The sequence below is a fragment of the Notolepis coatsorum genome (assembly GCF_963971535.1).
Source record: "Notolepis coatsorum genome assembly, chromosome: 14".
NCBI classification, from domain to species: Eukaryota; Metazoa; Chordata; class Actinopteri; order Aulopiformes; family Paralepididae; genus Notolepis; species Notolepis coatsorum.
This window is the reverse complement of record NC_140178.1, coordinates 68,710,010-68,734,367: the sequence shown is the minus strand read 5'-3', so window position 1 is coordinate 68,734,367 and position 24,358 is coordinate 68,710,010. Positions and strand designations below refer to the sequence as shown.

Below are 24,358 nucleotides of genomic sequence, written 5' to 3'. Positions count from 1 at the left end.
TCTTTACCGTGAATCGAGTCGTTATTGGATAAGGAGAGGCATTACGGAGAGGCAAAGAGAATTGAGCTGCCATAGAAATGAGACGAGATGAGGCAATAAAGATACGGAGCGTCTTTTCAGTTTCACGTTTCCTATAATAAAAGCTGCACAGGCACCAAGGGCGGCATTCTTGAGTGTCGGTTCAGAAGGTAACCCTTTATGTAGGTAGCCCACACAGGATTACGAATACAAAGCCTTCCATTTTGCGGCTTTTAGAAGTTTGTTATCTTAACTTTTCTAGACTGCTGAGGCATTTCTATTGAGCCACTGGCAATGTTTGTGCGTGTGGTTTGGGAAGGGTCGAGTCTGTTTGGTTGTTATTGTAAAGGCTGTGTTTTCACTGGGTGTTATAAAGGGGACAGGATTTCCTCTGGACAGGAGAGCGGAGGCCCACCCTGGCCCCAGGTCAGGAGATTCTCACACCAACAACAACTAGGGTTGTGCGATACACCGATACTAGAAAGGTATCGTGATACCCAGCCGCTAAAAACTTCGGACTTGACAGTGTGAGTGTTTCTCTCCATTTCTGCGACTAAAATAGATGTGTGCGAATCTGAAAAAATATTATATGAAGCGGACAGTTCGATGACCTAAACTAACGTTACCTGCTAATGTCAACCACAGGGTTCGCACAAGGTCAAGTCAAGGCCTGGAATTCCTTGAAAACAGCAATTTTTTAACAAACAACATCGCATTGAATGTTTTGTTCACCCATGATCAAATTGTTCTGTTTTTTTGTTCTGTTTTAATAAAATCTGACTAGTCGCTAGTCAATGTACAGATAATCTGTAATGTGGCTGATAAATGTCGTTGCCCGGTGGCCAGGAGGAACACACAATTATTGTGCAGAAGCCCTTCGTCTCCAGGGAGGGGCTGTTGAAGACTCATTGCTTATTGGTGAGTGTTACCCATTTAGGCCTAATTTTATTAAATCAAATTGTAATGTTATTACTGGGGTATTTTTAATAAAAAAAAATTATATATCACTTAAATGCAGGTGATCGGGGTTATCCACTGAAGCCACGGCTAATGACTCCTCTGACCAACTCAACGACCCAACAGGAGCGCAATTATAACTGGATGCATTCTAAATTCTGTACGTAGGGGAGAAAACTTTCTACGCAATGTTGATAAATGAGGGCCCTGGACTTCTGTGTCACCGCCCAGTGGGGCGCCCAGTCGCCCACGTGTGCTTGATGTGTCAATTAATGGTCTCTTGTGTAATCAATAGAGTCCTTGCACAGAATGTATGTGTAGTTAGTCTTCTAACATGGCTACCTTTAACATGGCAACCATCGTTGTGTGCATGGCAATGAAAGAGACAACGGTTGCTATGTGTTGATATATTCAAGTTTCTTTAATAGTTGTCATACAGAAGTACAGAATACTTTTATACAAAATGCTTCTTACGGTTACGCTCCAGAGACTGTGCTAGACAAGATAAGTATGAAATAAAATAAAGTAGCATGTAAAAAGAAGTAAAAATAGAGGTCACAGTGTTCAGTGTAGACATATGTACAATGTTCGATGCAGAATAGAAGTAACTGAGTTACCATACAATATACAATATACTATGCAATGTACTAATATACAATACTATATAGTGCAAAGCAGAAATGGGATGAGGTACAATTTAGGTACAATTTACAGTAAGGTGTACGAGTTGTAGTGCAAATCCTTTACCAATAAATATAAAGTGTGTTTAGGTGATCTAAAGTGTGGAGAGTGGGTGCTGCAGTGTGTTGTTTGTTTAAAGTGAGTGTGTGTGTGTGCTGTGTGCATTTGATGGTTGTTGCATAGTGTTTATTGTTCGTTGAGCAGCCTGATGGCCTGGGGATAGAAGCTTCTTCTGAGTCTTTCTGTGCTCGCCTTGAGACTCCGGTATCGCTTGCCTGACCGCAGCAGTTCAAAGAGGCAGTTGTTCGGGTGGCTGGAGTCTTTGATAATTCTCTTAGCCTTACCCCTGCACCGCTTGTTGTAAATGTTCTGGAGGGTGGGAAGCCCCCCTCCAATTGTGCGTTCCGCTGAACGTGTCACTCTTTGTAGTCTGCTTCGGTCTTGTGCAGTGCTATTCCCAAACCAGGAGGTGATGTTGCCAGTCAGGATGCTCTCTATTGTACATGAGTAGAAGTTCTTAAGGATATTCTGACTGGTCACTTGGAACTTCTTTAGGCGCCTGAGGAAGTAGAGGTGTTGTCGTGCCTTCTTCACAATACTGTCAATGTGTGTGGTCTATGTCAAGTCCTCGGATATGTGGGCTCCGAGGTACTTAAAACTGTTCACTCTCTCAACCGGTGCCCCGTCGATGCTGAGGGGGCTGTAGTCCCTGACCCCCGACCTCCTAAAGTCCACAATCATCTCCTTTGTTTTGCTGACGTTCAGGGAGAGTCTGTTCTCCTGGCACCATCCCGCCAGGACCTTGACCTCTTCCAGGTAGGCCCTCTCGTCGTTTGCAGAGATCAGGCCCACCACTACTGTGTCGTCAGCAAATTTGATGATTGTGTTGTTGCTGCGCTGAGCCACACAGTCATGTGTGTACAGGGAGTAGAGGAGGGGACTCAGAACACAGCCCTGTGGGGCCCCTATGTTGAGGGTGATGGATGAGGAGGTGCAGTTGCCTGCTCTCACCACCTGGGGTCTGCCCGTCAGGAAGTCCAAGACCCACTGGCAGAGGTCATAGTTCAAGCCCAGGTCCCTGAGCTTGGCTATGAGTTTGGAGGAGACTATGGTATTGAATGCTGAGCTGTAGTCGATGAATAGCATTCTCACATAGTTCCCCTGCCTCTTGTCCAGGTGTGATGCTGCTGTATGCAGCACATGGGCTATGGCGTCCTCCGTGGACCTGTTGGGGCGGTATGCAAATTGCAGGGGGTCCAGGTTGATGGGGAGGGAGGAGCAAATGTAGCCCTTCACTAGCTTCTCAAAGCGTTTATATATGAGAAATATATAAACGGAAACATAATAATTTGGTGTCTTATTACTTGATTTTGATAACGAGTCATAGTTGGAACAGTAATACTGTGCTTTTCCACTTTTTTACCTACTCTACCACTGCACAGAAATTAGGCATTTTCTTTTGAATGTGGTTACCAACTGTTACAAGTAGCCATACTGGAAAAAATGGAACTACACACACATTCTGTGCAAGGCCTCTATACAATTATGCTCATTCAAATCCATGGTTCAACCCTTGAGGAAAAATGGATTTTAGGTGGCCGTATGGACCTGTAGGTGGCAGTATTGTGGGCTATTCTGAATACCTGTAGGTGGCAGTATTGTGGGGTTTTCTGAAGACCTGTAGGTGGCAGTATTGTGGAGTTTTCTGAAGACCTATAGGTGGTAGTATTGTGGGGTTTTCTGAAGACCTGTAGGTGGCAGTATTGTGGAGTTTTCTGAAGACCTGTAGGTGGCAGTATTCTGGGGTTTTCTGAAGACCTGTAGGTGGCAGTATTATGGAGTTTTCTGAAGACCTGTAGGTGGCAGTATTGTGGAGTTTTCTGAAGACCTATTGGTGGCAGTATTGTGGGGTTTTCTGAAGACATGTAGGTGGCAGTATTGTGGAGTTTTCTGAAGACCTGTAGGTGGCAGTATTGTGGAGTTTTCTGAAGACATGTAGGTGGCAGTATTCTCCACTTGCACAACCTGAAAGTAGGCACTTCCGGCTGACTTCCGGTTGCCAATGGTACTTCCTGTCCCATCCAAATACATTGGTTTTAGCTACTTTTCTCCCCTTATTTAAACAACTTTGTCGTCACAGAGAGGCAATGAAACGTTTGTATTATTATAGTATAGAATGTATTTAATAAGCAAACGTTTGTCAGCAGGGTTTTTGGGCTGTATTTCATGTAAAAACGTTTACTATTAGTTTCCTTGCTCAGCCAGCATTAGCCTTCATTAGCTAACAGAAGCTAGTGGTTAAACAGGCCGGATTAGCTTTGAGCTAACTATCTTTCCCGACCCATGTATTCATTCCATTCTAAACATAACGTTAGTTTACAAAACATGACCTGTCTATATAACGTTGAGGAACAAATTATAAGTGTGTGGGTGTGTGTTTTGGTGAACATTGGACTGCAACAGAAAATGCATCACAGTTACAGACAGTAGCTACTGTTAGCTGCACTCAGGCTGGCTGCACTCAGGCGGCGCGATCAGCCTGTTGGACAGGGAATGAAGATCTCCAGCGAACACTTCATTGCCTCGGATTATGTTGTTGGGGGTGGAAGGTTTGTCCAGAAGACCACTAATCAGCTGAAGCCTGATGCGGTTCCCTCGGTCTTCGACAGACAGACCGGCGCAGGCTTCCGGGAGCGATGGCTAGCTAGTTAGCACCAGCCGAGGACCGGCGTTAGCTGCCGGGAGCGATGGCTAGCCAGTTAGCACCAGCCGGGGACCTGGAGCGATGGCTAGCTAGTTAGCACCAGTCGGGGACCGGCGTTAGTTAACTAGCTGGTGCTAACTAGCTAGCCATCGCTCCCGGCAGCTGACGCCGGTCCCCGACTGGTGCTAACTAGCTAGCCATCGCTCCCGGTCCCCGGCTGGTGCTAACTAGCTAGCCATCGCTCCTGGGAGCTGACGCCAGTCCCCGGCTGGTGCTAACTAGCTCGCCATCGCTCCCGGCAGCTAACGCCGGTCCCCGACTGGTGCTAACTAGCTAGCCATCGCTCCCGGTCCCCGGCTGGTGCTAACTAGCTAGCCATCGCTCCCGGCAGCTAACGCCGGTCCCCGACTGGTGCTAACTAGCTAGCCATCGCTCCCGGCAGCTGACGCCGGTCCCCGACTGGTGCTAACTAGCTAGCCATCGCTCCCGGTCCCCGACTGGTGCTAACTAGCTAGCCATCGCTCCCGGCAGCTAACGCCGGTCCCCGACTGGTGCTAACTAGCTAGCCATCGCTCCAGGTCCCCGGCTGGTGCTAACTGGCTAGCCATTGCTCCCGGCAGCTAACGCCGGTCCTCGGCTGGTGCTAACTAGCTAGCCATCGCTCCCGGAAGCCTGCGCCGGTCTGTCTGTCGAAGACCGAGGGAACCGCATCAGGCTTCAGCTGATTAGTGGTCTTCTGGACAAACCTTCCACCCCCAACAACATAATCCGAGGCAATGAAGTGTTCGCTGGAGATCTTCATTCCCTGTCCAACAGGCTGATCGCGCCGCCTGAGTGCAGCCAGCCTGAGTGCAGCTAACAGTAGCTACTGTCTGTAACTGTGATGCATTTTCTGTTGCAGTCCAATGTTCACCAAAACACACACCCACACACTTATAATTTGTTCCTCAACGTTATATAGACAGGTCATGTTTTGTAAACTAACGTTATGTTTAGAATGGAATGAATACATGGGTCGGGAAAGATAGTTAGCTCAAAGCTAATCCGGCCTGTTTAACCACTAGCTTCTGTTAGCTAATGAAGGCTAATGCTGGCTGAGCAAGGAAACTAACAGTAAACGTTTTTACATGAAATACAGCCCAAAAACCCTGCTGACAAACGTTTGCTTATTAAATACATTCTATACTATAATAATACAAACGTTTCATTGCCTCTCTGTGACGACAAAGTTGTTTAAATAAGGGGAGAAAAGTAGCTAAAACCAATGTATTTGGATGGGACAGGAAGTACCATTGGCAACCGGAAGTCAGCCGGAAGTGCCTACTTTCAGGTTGTGCAAGTGGAGAATTGTGGAGTTTTCTGAAGACCTGTAGGTGGCAGTATTGTGGTTTTCCGTTTAGTTTTTTGACATGTCTAGCAGTCCTAGCTGCTGACATGCTGAGGTTTAGAGAAATACGCTGTAGAGAGTAGACTGGAACAAAACAAGTAGTACAACTTGTTGTCCTGGAGGTCTGTTTTTAGTCTGGGTGGTGGAAAAATCAATACAGCATAGTATCATGATATTTTGCATGCTAAATATTATATTGATACACTGACGCCAAATATACATTTTATTTTATTTTGCTTGACATTCCATTTTGCTGCAATAAAAATGAACAGTGAGAGTGTAGTGAAGAGACAGAAAATGATCTTATTAGATAAAACAGATGATGTGTATATATTTTTATTGCAAACAACGTTTTCCCTTGTGGACATAATTTGCAGTTGAAACAAAGTATTAAACTGCAATATTGTAATATTATAGTATTGTGACTCAATATTGTGATAATATTGTATCATGGGGCCTCTGGTGATTCTCACCATGTCTGGTGGGTGCTTGCCGTTTTGTCTACAACAGGAGTAATGGATTGCTTTGGAGAGAGGCAATGCTGGTGGCTGGGTAACTGTCACTTAGTGAGAAAAACACATTCATCATCCAAATACTCATTACTGAAACACCCTACATTGATGCCCCAACCAATTTATAGAGTAAGACCCAACCCCCCCACGGTCTCTGTATTCCGCTGAGTCCATCTTCCATCGCCCTAGACCTGTGATCAGCAAGGCCTGAGTGATGCGACACCAATCTGCTTACTCATGTATAAATCCCCCGTATGAAAGAACCCAGGCTAATTGAATGGCTCCCCACCAGAGCGTGTTTCCATCCTGAGTGCCTGGCCCTCAAAGTATGCCTTTTGCTTCAACTCCAGTCTGCTCGTGACTCACTCTGTGGCACAAATCCATTCCTCTCTGTCTTTTTCAGTGATGGACCGTTACAGTAGAATGAATCTGTAGCCCACCCTGGCCATGTTTCAAGCTAGTAGATGTCGTGGGCACTTTCAAGAGTCTGAGATCCAAGCCGAGTCACACCTGCCACAACTCAAATGGGAGACGGAAGAAGGAGAATTTCCTAATTTAGTTGAAGTTTTGTCAGTGGGGCTGAGAGATACAGAGCTGTAGTAGTAGCAGGACTGAGATACAGAGCTGTACAGTAGCAGGACTTCCTATTACCAGACGACCGCTCTACCTCTTGATCCACTGTTGCCTAGGTGACAAATATCCAGATATACACTTCATATGCTCGTGCCATCTGTGGCTTTCTTTATCTTTTTGTGACTAGGGAGGGATGGATATCGTTAGGATTTTATCGATACTGATATCGAGACCGACTGCTAATCGATGCAGATACTTATCGATACTTTTATGATACTACTCTCCATAATAAAAAAAATAGAGACATGATATGATCATGGGCCTCTGTATTTTTCTAATGGTGTGTGTTAGGGTGTTCCCTTACCTGGTGCCCTTCCTGCCTACCCCGCTAGTCTGAGTTCATGAGACTCCCAAGAATAAATAATAATAATAATAACTTCATTTTATATAGCGCCTTTCAAGAGACCCAAGGTCGCTTTACATGGGGGGGGGATAACAAAGTAACAGATAGTGGACAGACACAACATCATATACATATAAAGTGGGAGATTAGGGGTTAAAGGCCAAGTTGAAGAGGTGGGTTTTGAGCAGTTTTTTTAATGAGTCCAGAGTTGGGGCGGTGCAGAGTTCTGCGGGGAGGGAGTTCCAGAGGGTGGGAGCTGCCACACTGAAAGCTCTGTCCCGAAGGTCCGCAGTTTGGTTCAGGGGATGGAGAGCTGACCAGTGTCCGTGGATCGCAGGGACCCTGACTGAGTGTAGGGGTGGAGGAGGTCAGTCAGGTACTGAGGTGCCAGAGCATGGAGGGATTTGTAAGTGAGCAGGAGGGTTTTGTAGGTGATGCGGGATTTGATGGGGAGCCAGTGGAGGTGGATGAGGGTGGGGGTGGAGGAGGTCAGTGAGGTACTGAGGTGCCAGAGCGTGAAGGGATTTGTAGGTGAGCAGGTGGGTTTTGTAGGTGATGCGGGATTTGATGGGGAGCCAGTTGAGGTGGATGAGGGTGGGGGTGATGTGCTGCCAGGGTTTGGTGCGGGTTAGAACCCTGGCAGCTGAATTTTGAACATACTGGAGCCTGTCCAGGGTTTCGCTTGGGACCCCGGACAGGACCCCGTTGCAGTAGTCCAGGCGGGAGGTTACAAAGGCATGGATGAGGGTCTCAGCTGTGGAGTCGGAAAGTGATGGTCGGAGTCTGGATATGTTTCTGAGGTGGAAGAAGGCGGATTTAGTGACGGAACTGACACAGGCTTGGTAGGAAAGGGTGGAGTCCAGGATAACGCCCAGGTTGTGGACCTTTGGGGATGGGCAAATGGAGCAGCCGTCTATGTTGAGGGTGAGATCCCCAACCTTCCGGAGCAGGGCCTTGGGTGCCACAAATGTATACTTTTACTTTTTCGAATTAATGTATCTCCTGACCCGTTTGTTGTACAGTCACATGATTGTCTGTGAATATTCATGACCCCTAGAGGAAGACTCCTATAGATTTGGGTGACCTTGTGACCTATCCTCTATTACCACCATCAGGCCAAACATAGACATTTCAAATTAGAGCATCTCCTGATGCGTTACAAAATATGCTGTGAACATTGATGAGCCCTAGAGAAAAAACTTTTGGTGACCCTGTGAGCTTTTCTATAGCCTGGTCTGTTGGCAATATCACAATATCAAATATTGTGCGTGAAAGTAACTGGAAAGTGGGGAGGAGGTTGTCTGGCCTTGGCTCAGGTCTGTACTCTGTGACGGAGAGAGAGAGAGCGGGAGCATCAGCCTCTTAACCAGTGATGCAGCAGGTCTTTGAGCAGGAGCACGGATGTGCACGTAAGCACGCTCGTGCACACAAGAATGCGTTCCACTCGACTCTGCGGCAAGTACCCACCTGGCTACTTTGCATAACAATAGCTCAGGTCGTCAGTAGGGCTGACCTTCGAATTTTTGTTTGGCAATCGAAGCTTCGGGGCCGAGCTTCGGTTTTAATTTTTTTTTATATATAATTTTTTTTTTTTTTTTTTGTATCTTATGTTGTGGGACTTGTACAGCACTTTGGTAAACTTTGTTGTTTTTAAATGTGCTCTATAAATAAAGTGGATTGGATTAATGAATTAAGTAGCCCCTTTCGTGACTGTGACACAGCCAACACGGCTGTGTGATTTAATTCAAGGTGGATCGCTGTTGTCGTTTGAACAACTTCAGATTTCATGGGAACTACCAATCCCCCAAATCAAGAATGTTTAAGATGAATGAAGTAAGATTTTGATTATTTGAAATATGGCCTGTGTAGACTAAACTATGCACAGAATTATGTCAGTCTACAAGGTCCGGCAATGTAGACCTTGTAGACTCCACTACAGACCAATTATCAGTGAATGTTCATACATTTTTAAGAAGGGCTACTTCCACAAAAAAACAAAGAACTCACCAAAACATCTCAGTAGCACCTTATCTAAATGTTCTATTTCATATATGGAGATTCATATTTATTTATGTATTGCATGCATTTCTACATTTTATTTCCTATTTTGTTTATTCATCCCAGTATCTTTCTTTCTTATGTGTGGAATTCTACAAGACATTTACATTCACATTTACATTTAGTCATTTAGCTGACGCTTTTATCCAAAGCGACTTACAAGTTCTGTACGACGGGTCATCAGGAAGGATACAACTCTATCAGCTGAGTAACAATATTCATCAAAGTGTTGCGTGTTACAGTGTAGGTTAGTTTATTAGGACAAGTGCATGACAGTAAGGTTAGTTAGGGTTAGATTTTTTTTATTTAATTTTTTAATTTTATTTCAGATAATGGTTGAAGAAGTGCGTCTTTAGTCGACGGCGAAAGATTGGATGGGATTCGGCTGTCCTAACTGGGGTGGGTAGTTCATTCCACCATTGTGGGGCAAGGACTGAGAATAGGCGTGTAGGTGGTGTATATGTGTTTGAGGATGATATCCTTCAAACAGGCAATAGTGATGATATAATTTGGGCAGTGCTGAGCTGGGTTACTTTCCTCCAGTGTATTTGTCCCCCGGCCCCACCCAATGGCCCCATGCACACACACACATACACCGAAGTAAATTTTTTTTTTTTTTTTTTTTAATGTTCGAAGCTTGTGCCATCGAACGAAGCTTCGAAGTATTTAAGACAGCCCTAGTCGTCAGGTGTGTTCAAATACTACAGTTGGACCATTCACACAACCTGTGAATGAAATGTGTTACATTCCATTCCGAGAGGCAATTAGGCATCGTCTGTATTCGCGAGGTAACATTTATGCGCATGCGCGGGAGCCCACGCCTGCACGTGACGTCATTAAAACATAGTGCAACCAGATATCAAATCACCACTCCACCACCGCTCTTAACATAATTGGGCCCACTAGGACGGAGAAAAGAGCTCCTGCTCTCCATGCAGGCACTGACTCTGACAGATTAAAGGAGCCTATTTTTATAGCCATTCATCCATCCATCCCTCTATTTGTTTCTCTTCAGTGTCAGTGGAGGCACCGTGCTTCAGTCCTCTCCTCCAGAGGCCTCTTCTGTGATGGAGGCACAAACTCTTTTACTATCAAGTTCAAGTTTGTTTATTAATTATCACAATAAAATACACATACTTTATGGTGAAATGCTTGGTTCTGTATGAGCCCCTGAGAGTGTGCTTCATACAGTAAAAAAAAGTAAGAAAGTAAGTAAAGAGGAATATACAGTACAATATAAAGTACAACCTAGGTACAGTCTTAAGTACTGTGAGTAAAAATGAGTAAACCGTGAGGTACAATGCAGAAAATGAGGTACAAAACTTTGAGGTAAGGTGCAAATGAGGTATGAATGTAGTGCAAATCTCTTTTAATAATAGATAAATATAATGTAGTGTCATGCACTTTGCTACCAAGTAGTACCCTGTAAATGTAAATCCCACTCCACTCTTTGTCTTCGGTCATGTGTCTTCCCACTGTTCCTCTTTTTTTCACATCATTTTTCCCTCATACTTGTATTCTTCCAACCCATAGGCAAAACCACGCTGTTCTTTTCAAAGCTGCAGTCTGTGTTGAAGCCTGCCGATCCCGTCTATGTGGGATCAAGTGCTTGTCTGTGTCACACGTGGGCCCTGTGTTAGAAGCTTTACTCCAGATTCAGGAGCTCTTCAGTTGCCTTTTATTTTCTCTCTCTCTGAGGCTACAGAAGACTTTGTATGTTGTAGCCGCATCGCCAGACTGTTCTGCTGGAGCCGCTACATGTGACTGAAGCTGGAGGCTAGTTTAGAACCGACGCTCTGAGCTCGTCTTGTGTGTTTTCCAGCTCTCTGGAGAGCATTGTGTAAAGCAGAAGGCATGTAAGCCATTGCTAATGATTTCGTTGTTATGTCTTGTACATCAACTCTTCCTTTCCACAAATATACTACATAATACTACGGTGGTAGCCATTGTCTTTTGGGGCACGGCCGGTTGGCCTGATGGTCAGAGAGACCACCAGAAGGTCATAGGTTAGATCTCTGCAACAGCCAGGGTGTGTCCATCTCTGTCCCAAGTGTCCTCCAGCACTGACACTGAACCACACACACACACACACACACACACACACACACACACACACACACACACACACACACACACACACACACACACACACACACACACACACAAAGGTGTGCTAATGTATGTGAATTGATGAGCTTTCTTATATCTCTGTCTCTCTCTCTCTCCCTCTCTCTCTTCAGGTGCCCTGACTGTAGGTCTCGTCCGGCAGTGCCAGACCATCCACGGCCGGGACCGTACCTGCATCCCACCACGGCTTCCTCCAGAGTGGGTCACCACCCTCTTCTTCATCATCATGGGCATCATCTCTCTCACCGTCACCTGTGGTCTGCTAGTGGCATCACACTGGCGCCGCGAGGCCACCAAATACGCCCGCTGGATCGCCTTCACAGGCAGTAAGTGGGCAGTCCCATGCTTATCAACTAGTGGTTCTTTACCTTCCTGTTTTGGGAGTGGCTCGTGTTTATAATAACACTGATTGGATTGTCCAAGGCCATGCAAAACTGTGCATTGCTAAATTGAGAGGCATTTCCCAGGAAGGCATATGGGGTCAACAGATCATTGGTCTAGATCAGGGGTTCCCAAAGTTTTCAGGCCGCGACCCCCAGAATAACGGTGTCAGAGAGCCGCGACTACTATTATAGGAGGTAAAAAAAATAACGAAAAAGAAAAAAAAGTATAAATCTTTTTTTATTTTTATTTTTTATTATAAATGGAAATGTATGGTGAAACATGCAAACGTTCAAACGCACACACACTAATAAGCATTGGAGGCTTTTAAAGGATAACTCCACTTTTTTTTTAAATTAGCTTATTTAACATCTTCCCTGGAGTTAGACAAGAAGATGCATACCTTTTTTGTCTCTGTGCGTGCATTTTAGCTTTGGGAATAGACGCTCCGTTAGCATAGCTTAGCTTCATCACTGGAAGTGGGGGAGGACAGTAGCCTTACAGTGCCTTACAGTGTATTGCAAGGTCTGACATTGACCAAACTTGATATGCATGACCTTGGTGGGCTCTAGGTCAACTCCTGAAAAGGGGGTCAATGTCAGACTTTGCAATCAAAAGTTAGGGGGCTAATAACCCTTGCCATAATTTCAGTGCACCCCTAACTTTTGATTGCAAGGTCTGACATTGACCCCCTTTTCAGGAGTTGACCTAGAGCCCACCAAGGTCATGCATATCAAGTTTGGTCAATGTCAGACCTTGCAATACACTGTAAGGCACTGTAAGGCTACTGTCCTCCCCCACTTCCAGTGATGAAGCTAAGCTATGCTAACGGAGCGTCTATTCCCAAAGCTAAAATGCACGCACAGAGACAAAAAAGGTATGCATCTTCTTGTCTAACTCCAGGGAAGATGTTAAATAAGCTAATTTAAAAAAAAAGTGGAGTTATCCTTTAACCAGGGCCGGACTGGGGAAATCATTCAGGCCAGGAAATTTAGTGCAAAATATAGCCCCAGTCAGGCCACTTTTTAAGCGGGGGGTCTGGGGTCCCCCACCAGGAAATTTTTTGTTACAAAGACTTCATTTCCTGCATTCTGGTGCAGGAATTTTTAAATGTTTACCCTTTAAATGCCAGTGTTTGTGATGGCATCACAAATTATTGTTAAAAAACAGGCTAGCATATGTATGATAACAACACTGATTTTGATGGATTTTCTGTTTTTTTGTAATGTCAGATTGAAAATAAGGACAAAATTGTCCTCTTCAAAAACGCCATAAAAATATTACTATGTTGAAATAATTTACCACTTTTTCTTTCATAAATCTTTTATTCAACTTCAGCCCTGATCATAACACCACATATTAATTTTATAATTCTAACCCTAATGTGTGATGACATATATTTGCAATATATCAAATGCAAAGTAGATTTTTCTGGGGGGGATTATTACAGGCTAGCATGTGTCAATGATTAGCAACAACACTGATTTTTATGGATTTTTAGTTTTTTGTAAGGGTCCCGCCTCCACCAATCACATGCGGCTCCCTTTGTGTGTGTGTGTGTGAGAGAGAGAGAGAGAGAGAGAGAGATAGAGAGATAGTTCTCCAACTTGTTCTCCAAGTTGCAGTGATCTCCTGGTTGTTACCCACCTAGGTTATCTAACTATTGCGCCGCTGCAACTAGAAACACTGGCCTGGCCTGACTGTGTAAAAATATATATATATATATTTTTTTAAATATTATGATAATTTTTTTTATCATCTGGCAACCACGGCAGTGCATCCCTTTGTGAGCAGTTGTATCCAGTCCTCTCTACATCGGGAGGGAGGGAGGGAGGGAGGGTGGGTGGGCGGAAGGAAGGAAGGAAGGGAGGGAGGGAGGGAGGGAGGGAGGGAGGGAGGGAGGGAGGGAGGGAGGGAGGGAGGGAGGGAGGGAGGGATGTGAAAATATCGGTTTTAGCCCAGCACTTATGCCCACCATTTCAGTGGCGCCGCTGATTCAGGTATACAAAGTGTGGGTGTGTGGGACTGGCTGGGCTGAAAGGTGTGTATGTTTATGAGAGGCATACAACTATTGTGTGTGTGTATGTTTGTGTGTGGGGGGGGCGGGGGTGCAGCGCTAATTATATGTAATACTACAGAATTCTAAACGTCTCTAAAAAAAATTGTGTTTAATACAAATTTGTCACAAGCTTAAATTGGAGGGCGTTGAGTCACTCTTTCACAATCAGGTACACAGGCAAGTGAGGAGGTTGCCATGACAACGGGGAGTAATCGTTGTGATTCTATTGGTCATTTCAGCATCTCCGTAGTGATTCTCTCTCTCTCCCTCTCTTTCTCTCAGACCATTGAGATGATGGCAGAGAGAAGGATTGAGGCTGGAGACATTTCTACTTGTAGTTGTAGTGTATAAGGTGTATTTGTTAGTTTTGAGAGAGAAAGGTGGGAGAGGTATGAAAGCGGGAGGAAAGTATCACTTGTAACCCGAGAGCCTGCCTCTGGTAGAGGAGAGGGGGAGTAGAGAGAGGGGGGGAGGGAGAGGGCAGGGCTTTTTCCCTGACGTTGCTGAACTCTAGCTGCGATGCTGAACATCCTGATGGGCTGCGGCTTATAATAGGAGCTGTGGGCTGGATGGGGGAGGGGCAAGAGGTTGAGTGAGGAAACGATAGTGGGGGTGGGACAAAGAGAGAGAGGGGGGGGCGAGGGGGTAGAGCAAGGAGAGGTGAATGGATAATGATGTACGTAGAGGTAAATAGACTGAATATAGAGCTGAAAGTGTGTTTGTATGAGGGGAGATGGGTGGAGATATGATGAGAGAGAAGGATGATGGTAGCAGTGAGAGTGGGTGTGTTCAGTCAGGGCTAACAGGTGATGACGGCTGGGGGGAAGGTGTGTAGGCTGCACCAGTAGGCGTAACTGGCCCAGAGCCACTGCCACCTGAATGGGTAGCTTTGTATCACTAGCACAGGCCCTGCTCTGTCCCCTGTACACTACACACCAACCCAGTCCCTCGTCAGTCCCTTGTACACAAGACGCTACACTCCCCGGGCCCCTACACGTTACACCGCCTACTTGTGATCATCGACATGCACACAGCCGAGCCAGATTATGACTGCAGCTGAGCTACAGTAGTTTCAGCAGGAAGACGACCTCCTGTGTCTTTTAAATCTATGAGTCGATCACAAGGGGCCTCTGAGTCGATCACAAGGTCTGAGTCGATCGCTGGACGACTTGGACAACTGTGATAAAGACATCCATCATTTCGTCAGTCATCCAGTCACACCAAGCCTTGCTGGTTTAAATTTTAATCTCAGTGAATCCCTGCCCCAGGTGGCTCTTTGGCCAGCCTTTTCTTTTGGGACTAGTATGCAGGTATCAGCCAGGTGTGTAGGCTGCCCTCTTACAACCATACAGGTAACATCCAGGTGTGTAGGCTGCCCGTTTAACAACCATACAGGTAACATCCAGGTGTGTAGGCTGCCCTCTTACAACCATACAGGTAACATCCAGGTGTGTAGGCTGCCCTCTTACAACCATACAGGTAACATCCAGGTGTGTAGGCTGCCCTCTTACAACCATACAGGTAACATCCAGGTGTGTAGGCTGCCCTCTTACAACCATACAGGTAACATCCAGGTGTGTAGGCTGCCCTCTTACAACCATACAGGTAACATCCAGGTGTGTAGGCTGCCCTCTTACAACCATACAGGTAACATCCAGGTGTGTAGGCTGCCCTCTTACAACCATACAGGTAACATCCAGGTGTGTAGGCTGCCCTCTTACAACCATACAGGTAACATCCAGGTGTGTAGGCTGCCCTCTTACAACCATACAGGTAACATCCAGGTGTGTAGGCTGCCCTCTTACAACCATACAGGTAACATCCAGGTGTGTAGGCTGCCCTCTTACAACCATACAGGTAACATCCAGGTGTGTAGGCTGCCCTCTTACAACCATACAGGTAACATCCAGGTGTGTAGGCTGCCCTCTTACAACCATACAGGTAACATCCAGGTGTGTAGGCTGCCCTCTTACAACCATACAGGTAACATCCAGGTGTGTAGGCTGCCCTCTTACAACCATACAGGTAACATCCAGGTATGTAGGCTGCCCTCTTACAACCATACAGGTAACATCCAGGTGTGTAGGCTGCCCTCTTACAACCATACAGGTAACATCCAGGTGTGTAGGCTGCCCTCTTACAACCATACAGGTAACATCCAGGTGTGTAGGCTGCCCTCTTACAACCATACAGGTAACATCCAGGTGTGTAGGCTGCCCTCTTACAACCATACAGGTAACATCCAGGTGTGTAGGCTGCCCTTTTACAGCCACAAATGATCACATGGTTAAACCAGCATAATTAAGGATGGGTAGGCTATAGGAAGAGACACCAAGAGACTGTGACCTACCATTCTACACAGAATGAGAAGAGGATCCTTTTTTGTCATATTAAACATGAAGGTGATTGACATTCCACAAAGCCTAGAGAGGAGGGTGTTCGTGTGCTATAGACCTGTTCGCTGTATACGTCAGACTCTGTGTGCGTGCGCATCACCGGGGCAGAAAGGAACGTAATCCTGGTCAGAAGAACGGGGCAGACTACAATATATTTGCATTCGTTAGCCATGCTAGCGATCTAAACAATCAATCCATGCCAAAGCTAGATATGTAAAAGGTGAAAGACTCACGCTCACAGCCATGCTGATTTGGCAAAATGACATCCAGCTGTTTTCGTTTGAAAAAACCTTTAGTCAGGGGAGTGCCATGGTTTCTCCATAGAGCCCTTGTTGTACTTCTTTTGGCGCAGCAGCTCGCGCAGGTCCCGGGTAACTTAGTCACTAGGGATGGGTACCTTTCACATTTGAACCGATACCGGTACCGGTACCTGTGAATCGATACCGGTACCCAACGGTACCTTTTTTCGGTACTTTAGTCTCAAGAAATTTAATTTACCTACCTCAGTCGTAAAAAAAGAAATCCAAACTTCAAATAACTACAATTTCGACAGTTTTCGGCTTGTCATTGCTCCGACTGCTTTGTTGTTGAATCAAGTCAAATCCTAGGTAAGCATATATTGTGCGTGTGAACGTTGACATGAAAAAAAAAAAGTAAAAAAAAAAAAAAATTAATACTTTTTTTTTTCTATTTTTTTTCTCGGTTTCTCACTTGATTCGATACTCGGTAGTACCGACGTGTTTCGGTTCGGTACCTCAAAAGTACCGAATTCGGTACCCATCCCTATTAGTCACGTGACTCAGTTGGTATTGCTGATTGGTTCGAACACGGTATGTTTGTAAACAGCGAACAGGTCTATTAGAGAGAATGTTTACCACCCGTCCTGTATAATAAGCTAAATGTTGAGTCAACAACACCAAACGTCACAAATTTGTTCTGTGTTACTTGAGAGCGAATAACTTACTTACAGTCACTCACATTTAGCCGCTCTGCCCCCTAGTGGTGTCCCACAAGCATTAGGTTGACATCAGCGTCAATCACACTTCCACACAATGTCGACACGGTACCAGGTTATGAACGTTCCTGGTAGGAAAACATTACATTAGGTTGAACACCATAACATTTTACTGACATTCTTGGTGTTTATAGGGCAGCATGCTTGCCCATGTATCCAAAACCAGGGTTTATGCCACTAAGTATTTATGTTACTGACATTCTGAGCCGTGTTTATACTATAGCTAGTTAGCAAGTATTTAAGTTACTGACATTCTGAGCCGTGTTTATACTATAGTTAGTTAGCTAAGTATTTAAGTTAAGATACTGACATTCTGAGCTGTGTTTATACTATATACTATATAGCTAGTTAGCAAGTATTTAACACTTTAATCGCCATGGGTTAAATTCATAATTTACCATCCCTCGCCAGCTCTATTTGTCTATGGAGAAGTTCCCCTTCTTTGCAGGGCTATAACTTTTTAAATTCTATTGCTAAATTGCCATTATTATGGCCCATTCAATGTCCTATATGTATTGTTCAGGGTGTAGCAATGTTAAACTTTTTCATTCACATATTCATACTAAAATATGGTCTAAAGTATAAGTATGTTTTTATCGTTTTCTGCAGCTTTCTTCAGAACGTGATTTATAGCCCTAAATGCATTATATTGATGATCAAATACAGTTTGGTAGGAATCTGTGCGAGATAAAAAATTTCAACTGGACGTGGTTCTAGAAGTTTCTACGCATCATCTGATGATGACTGGATGGGCGGGGGATCGTTTATAATTCCGTGGGCAGCGTTAGATGATTCATCTAGTGTGGGTCATATGTTCATCAGATCAGTTAGTATAGAAGACGTTAGAATATAACGCTGAATCTTACCGTGGCTTCCTCGCGCCGCTGGCAGATGAGCGTGGAACAGAATTTTTTCTATTATGGGATGGAGAAATGCCCGATCCATTTCCAGGTTGTATAATAGTATATACGTCCAAATCATGTTGTTTTTTCGAGTTATTTGCACCGATCGATGTTCACTGTGTCAATACGGAGTGGAGTCTCTCTAACGATAGCGAGTGCCCGGACCACATATGGATGAGCACTACCGGTTCAAAGGTTAATTTCCGGCTGGCGATCGGCCACCAGATGGCGCTCTTGAACCGCTAGAGAGTTGAGTGGAGCTTTGCAGTGTGTCTCAGGGCTCCGGAAAGGAAATATGATTTCGGTGACAGATTTTTGAAATATTGACATCAAAGACGAGTTACGGCATCTTCGGCAGAATGAGCATGGCTAGGAATGACGTGTAAACTCGTCCACGGCGATCATAGTGTTAAGTTACTGACATTCTGAGCCGTGTTTAAACTATAGCTAGTTAGCAAGTATTTAAGTTACTGACTTAACTGAAGTTCTGAATAGTGTTTCGCTTTTGGTTATTTGTTGATTTGGAGGAGAAGGAGAGAAAGGGCTCAGCTTCTCAGCTTCATGTTAAACCCAGATTCGGCTCAAACAAGGGACTAAACACGTTTCGCAATTATGCCACATCAATGTGGAACGCCCTACCCACAGCTGCAAAGGAATGTGAATCACAACCCACTTTTAAAACCACTCAAGGAGCACCTACGGGAGACTGCAATTCAAAACTGGCCCCTGTAAATGTCCTAACCCAACCCCCTCCAATGTACAGTAAATGTCCTAACCCAATAATACACGAGACCCTCTTCTTGGGACCAAGTAAGGTTTCGTCAATAATAATCCAATGTACAGTTACCCCCCCACCCCTCATTCTCCTATTTTACATCGCCTGGGTCTGACATGTCATGAGACTAGTCAGATGTAGTCTGTCAAATGTTTTTATTTGATGTTTGGAAGGTGTGTGTGTCAGGTGTGCCCTCTGGCTGTGGCTTTTATTTAGCTATTATTGTTCAGACGTCCACTGGCAGAGCAGAGGGGCATTTTTGACTAGATGAAAATGCTTGGACTCATTTGCTTCTGGAATACGAGAATATATCAATTAGTTTGTGTTGTACCATGCATGACTTCTTGAATGTCAAATAAACTTTGATTATTTGATGATCACATAATTAATTTGTATTGCTTAATAAACTTGAATTTTGAAATTAAGTAGCCACAATTGCATTTGTAGAATACTTTGTAATAGGGCTAATACACTGGGGCCTAATAAGCAAACTGGAGCAAGTGCTGGAGAAAGCCTCATTTCTTTATTGCTTCATAATATCAATGTGCATATTCCTTTCTTCCTAGATAGTCAGAATTAACTTTTTATTATTAATATTGAAATATGGACCTATTCTTTGTTTGCATTATTCTAATTAGACAGCCTAATGATAATACTTAAAATGTATGGTGATTTTCACTGTCTCCTTGGGTGGTGATTGTAGATCTCTCCAGCCTTGGAAAAGGGCAAAGTAGGTTTCATTGCCAAAAAGGTTACTCACCCCTGTTATACATTTACATTTAGTCATTTAGCTTTTATCCAACGTGACTTACAAATTCAGCGAGAGAGGTACCGCTCTCGCAGCTAAGGGTTAAATAGTAAGCAAATAGTATTGAGCTTGACTGTTACACTCTGATTGCATAGTAATACATATTAGCATGATAAGTAGTAGTATTAGTATAGTAGCATAGTTGTAGGGTACATAATAGTAAAAAGACAGTTATACAGCCTCCCCTTGTACACCGATTTGAGGAGGGCTTTATTTGAGAAAATTCTATTTGTAAATCCGGATTTGTTTAGGCAGTCTGAGAGTTATGTTGAGTTGGTTTTTTGTGGAGGAGATTTTCAGCTTTGCAGGATCTTTGGAGAAAGCATGGCACTTGAGACCAAACACATTATATCCTATATAATTGTATATGAATTAATCTTGTTTCTTTGTTTACATACATTGTTTACAGCTTGTTATATTATGTTTTATTTTGTTTTCTTTTTTGTGACCATCTTGGTCTATATACTTATTGTCAAGTATACTATATATACTTATTGTTTGTGTCTTGTAAGCCCATATGGGCTGGGCATACATCTGTATGTAAGACACAAAAATAAAAAATATCAATCAATCATATTATGCAGTATGTACAGTATGTAGAGACATTAGTCCATTCAGCTGAAGCTCATAAAATACTTATTTGCTGAGGTGACTGAGCAAGGTTCTTCAGGCAACTCATTGACTGCTACGGTAGCTAGGGAAACACTAAGCCAGGTATTTCTGGCTCCTCTGTAGCTGAATTTTTCCTGCATCCTTCTGCTGTCATGGCTGTCGGCCACTGTGGTTCTGGCCCACTGTAGATAAACACATGGCCTGAGCGTTGAGCAGGGAGGGGGACAGACTTCAATATTAGCTGTGTCTGCCCAGCGCGGCAGGTTAGCCAGACAGAACTCACTTCACTGGCTGGTACTGGCAGTGGAGACTAGAGACATTTTAGTCAAGAGCCAGCACAACAAGTATCAAAATTATGAGCTTCTTTAGCTGCATCTCTGTAGCACACATTCAGCAGCTGCCCTCTGCAATGATGTCTACAGCCCCTTCGATTACATTTCAACATTAAATAAAATACATACTGTATTTATGAGAGATAGGAACGGCTATTTTCCTCTCTCTCCCACTTCACAATTGGATAGATGAGCGGAGTGTTGACCTATTTGCACTGAAAGACTAAATCTGTGTCTGAATCTGGTGCCTTGGCGGACATGGCTTACTTTTGATGAAAGTAATTTCTGTTCAACCAAATCAGCAAGGTCAAAGCCTGGAGTCCACTGAGATTCAGCTACAGACAAAGAGCAGCTTGACAAGACGGAGAATGAAAGCCAAGATTTTGATTTCCACAACATTTTGCAAGCTATAATTTTGCATGCTATGATGGTCATACCCGACAGTGTCACAAATTTGCTTGATACAGCAATCGGCAAACTAAAGGTAACATAGTTGCGTGTAACATGGCATACATAGGCCAATTCTTCGGGTAAATTAGTGTACACAATGGACCAGTCCTCCGTTTTCAGTTTTCAAGAGACGTGTTGGCGGACTATATGTATGTAAGTATTGAGGAGGAAGGGAGCTACTGTAGTTTACCGGCCCAGTTTCTCCAGAACAAGGCCTATTTTGATTGTTACATGTGCTTGGAAAATGCATGATCAAGTTCAACAACGTGTGCTTTTATTTTGATATTCCTTAATTCCACGTTGAAATTACGCGATACATTAAGTGTGGGGTCACCAAAGAAAATTCTAAATAAAATGGGGTTGTGATATAAAAAAAGTTTGAGAACCCCTGATGTAAGCGGTGCTTAGAATGTCGCCTGATGACTCTTCCAAAGAGAGAGAGAGAGAGAGAGAAAAGAGTTCCGTTTTCCTGACTATTTACAAATCGATAATATTTTGTCTAGAGCAGCATTAATTCAGAGACTTTAACTAGCTTAATGGTCACCATTCACATGTCTTGAGAAGTTCTCTGAATTTATGTATGTGAATTGATTTAGTTTGGGCTAAATTGGATTAGCTTTTTAAGTAATTATACTGGTTATTTATACACCTTGAGTGCCTTTTCACAAGGCCTTTATTGATGGGCTTTGATCTACGGTGGTAGCAAGCCACAAACCCCACTGTTCTTCCCACATCGTGTGCGTGTGTGCAGAATAAATTGTTACCATCTCAGAGTCAGTCTTGTACTGCTCCTAAAGCATTTTTTATTATTATAAGAAGAAAACATGATTATTTTACACATTTCTAAATATACCATGATATAGATTTTAGGCCATACCGCCGACCCCTAACTTACAATACCCACTTTGTACATAGGTGGTTTAATCAAAATCTGGAGATTGTATTCCATTTTGAAGTGTGGTCTCTGAAGTGTTGCTCCCCGGTTGAGTGGTTTATGAAATTGCCTCCTGGACGGGGATTGACTTATCTATGTAGAATAGATAACTGTTGGCTGTTGGATAACTGGCTTTATTGCTCTTTATCTCCTACAGTCTCTTGTTAGCCCTCTTTAAATGGGTGAACCTGATTTAATATATTATTTTTATATCCTATACTAAGCGGGGATAAATACAAACAATCAATTTCCACTTGTTGGTTTACATGGCTTGCCACCATACCACTGTACAGACCAACTAGCTAACTGCTTACGTCTGCATGTGGGGAACACTGGCACACCGTTAATTTAATGCTGCACTGTATTGCAGTTGAAATGTATTTGCTTTAGTCAGCATTGAAACTGTTGGGGATTCTTCTTACTAGGCCGAGGAGGGGCCAGAGCAAGGATAATTGAGATGCCTTTTATGACTGCTCGTCAAGTCTACATACATTTTATTATGACTATGAGGTAAACGTTCAGAATGTCTGCTGTCATGAGGCTTATTTATTTATTTATTTTAACATATTTTTAACCATATGAAAACAATGCCGTTTTATGTGTCATGTCCCCTAATTTCAAGTCGTCACAAGTATTGAGACAAATGACCAGCGCTGACATTCTGGAGCTTGTGTTGTGATCTCCACCATGCACTTATCGGGGATTACATTTTGATCTGGCAACCAATCAATATATTTCCCAAAAATAAAATGTGTGATCAAAATTCTTTTTTTTAATATATATTTCTAATATTGATATTGTTTTGTATGTATGATTTAAGCAAATGTATAATGATTATAGAGTCCTAATTGTATTGTTTGATATACCAGTACTATAAGACGGTGAACACTCTCTCTCTCTCTCTCTCTCTCTCCACAGTGATCCTGTTCTGCATGGCGGCTCTCATCTTCCCCATAGGCTTCTATATCAATGAGGTGGGGGGCCAGCCCTACAAGCTCCCCAACAACACGGTGGTGGGCTCCTCCTATGTGCTCTTCGTCCTCTCCATCTTCTTCACTATAGTAGGACTACTGTTTGCAGGGAAGGTCTGCCTACCGGGCTGAAGACCACTGACCTTGACCAGGGGGCTTTGAGGAAAGTTTTACAGAATAAAAAAACTAAAACAAAACAACAACGACCACACACACACAATGACTAAATAAAACAAGACTCTGGCAGACTGATGAGAAGTCTCTCTTGACCTGTCTGTTTGTGTGCGACGAGGGACGGCACAGTAGAGTTAACGAACTTTACTATTAAAAACGATGAACAAATGAAGAAAACACTGAGGAGGAGGAGGTCTGACTCTGGACGCGTGTCGGCAGGGAGGTGTGAGGGGAGGCGGCTGAGGAAGCACCCTGCCACTCTTTATTTAAAACACACTCGTCTTCTGTCGTCGTTGCACTTTGGGAGTGTGATTTTGGGTCAGGGAGGGGGGGGGGGCACGCAGGAGGAGCAAACGGGGGGAGTAAGAACGGTGCAAGAGGTGGTGATGGTGGTGCATCACGGTGACACGGAGCGACCACTGCGGCTCATTGTGCCGTCGCCGTGGCAACCGTAGCCACAGCCGCACGGGCATGCGTGCGCACACACACACCACAAACTGCTCCCCACCCCCACTCCTGACCTCTAACCCACCCACTTCGCCCTCAACAAACACACATGCCCCCCCCCCCCCAGTGAGAAAATGATGCTGTCACCACCGCTCCTGTTTCTATTTCTGGCTTCTCTTCAGTTGTGGTGTGTGTGTGTTTTTCTTTATGTTGTTGTACATTGTGTGTGTCCCCCCCCCCCCTCCTCCTAACAACTTATGTCACTAAAGGGAGTCTTGAGTGTAATTGAGGTTCATGGAACCTTTATGGGGAGGACACGGAGGGGCGGGGTCTCTGCCGGAATGGCTTTGGAATAAGGTGTCGTCCTGCCGTCGCGTAGGGAGCCCCAGATGTCTGGTCGGGGCGGGCAGCTGGGATCTCAGCTGTCTGGGCCGGCAAGCAGGCTGCTGTGGGAGGGAGGGAGGGAGGGAGGGAGGGAGAGAGAGAGAGAGAGAGGTGCGCCTCTCTCGTCTCCCAACCAGGCCAGACTCGGGAGCAGGTAACAGAGGTGAAAGCAAGGAGGGCAGAGACTAAGGACCCGCCCCTGGAGTGTGGTTGCACTCTTGACCCCAAGCAGAACGGAGAGTTAGCCACCTTAAAGGACTATACCACTTAGTTTAAGATTTTACATGTTTTTCCTATG

General features: G+C 44.4%; 1 protein-coding gene across 3 annotated transcripts in view; it reads left to right on the top strand.

Moving 5' to 3' along the window:
- mosmoa (modulator of smoothened a) overlaps positions 1-24,055 on the top strand; it is a 29,792-nt gene extending 5,737 nt beyond the window's left edge. For all 3 annotated transcript variants that reach the window (XM_084328855.1, XM_084328857.1, XM_084328856.1), the window contains 2 exons: positions 11,534-11,746; positions 23,003-24,055. In XM_084328855.1, the coding sequence (XP_084184981.1) occupies positions 11,534-11,746; positions 23,003-23,187 (398 nt within the window). In that variant the 3' untranslated portion in view covers positions 23,188-24,055. The remainder of the gene's footprint in view (positions 1-11,533; positions 11,747-23,002) is intronic.
- The last annotated feature ends 303 nt before the right edge of the window (positions 24,056-24,358 follow it).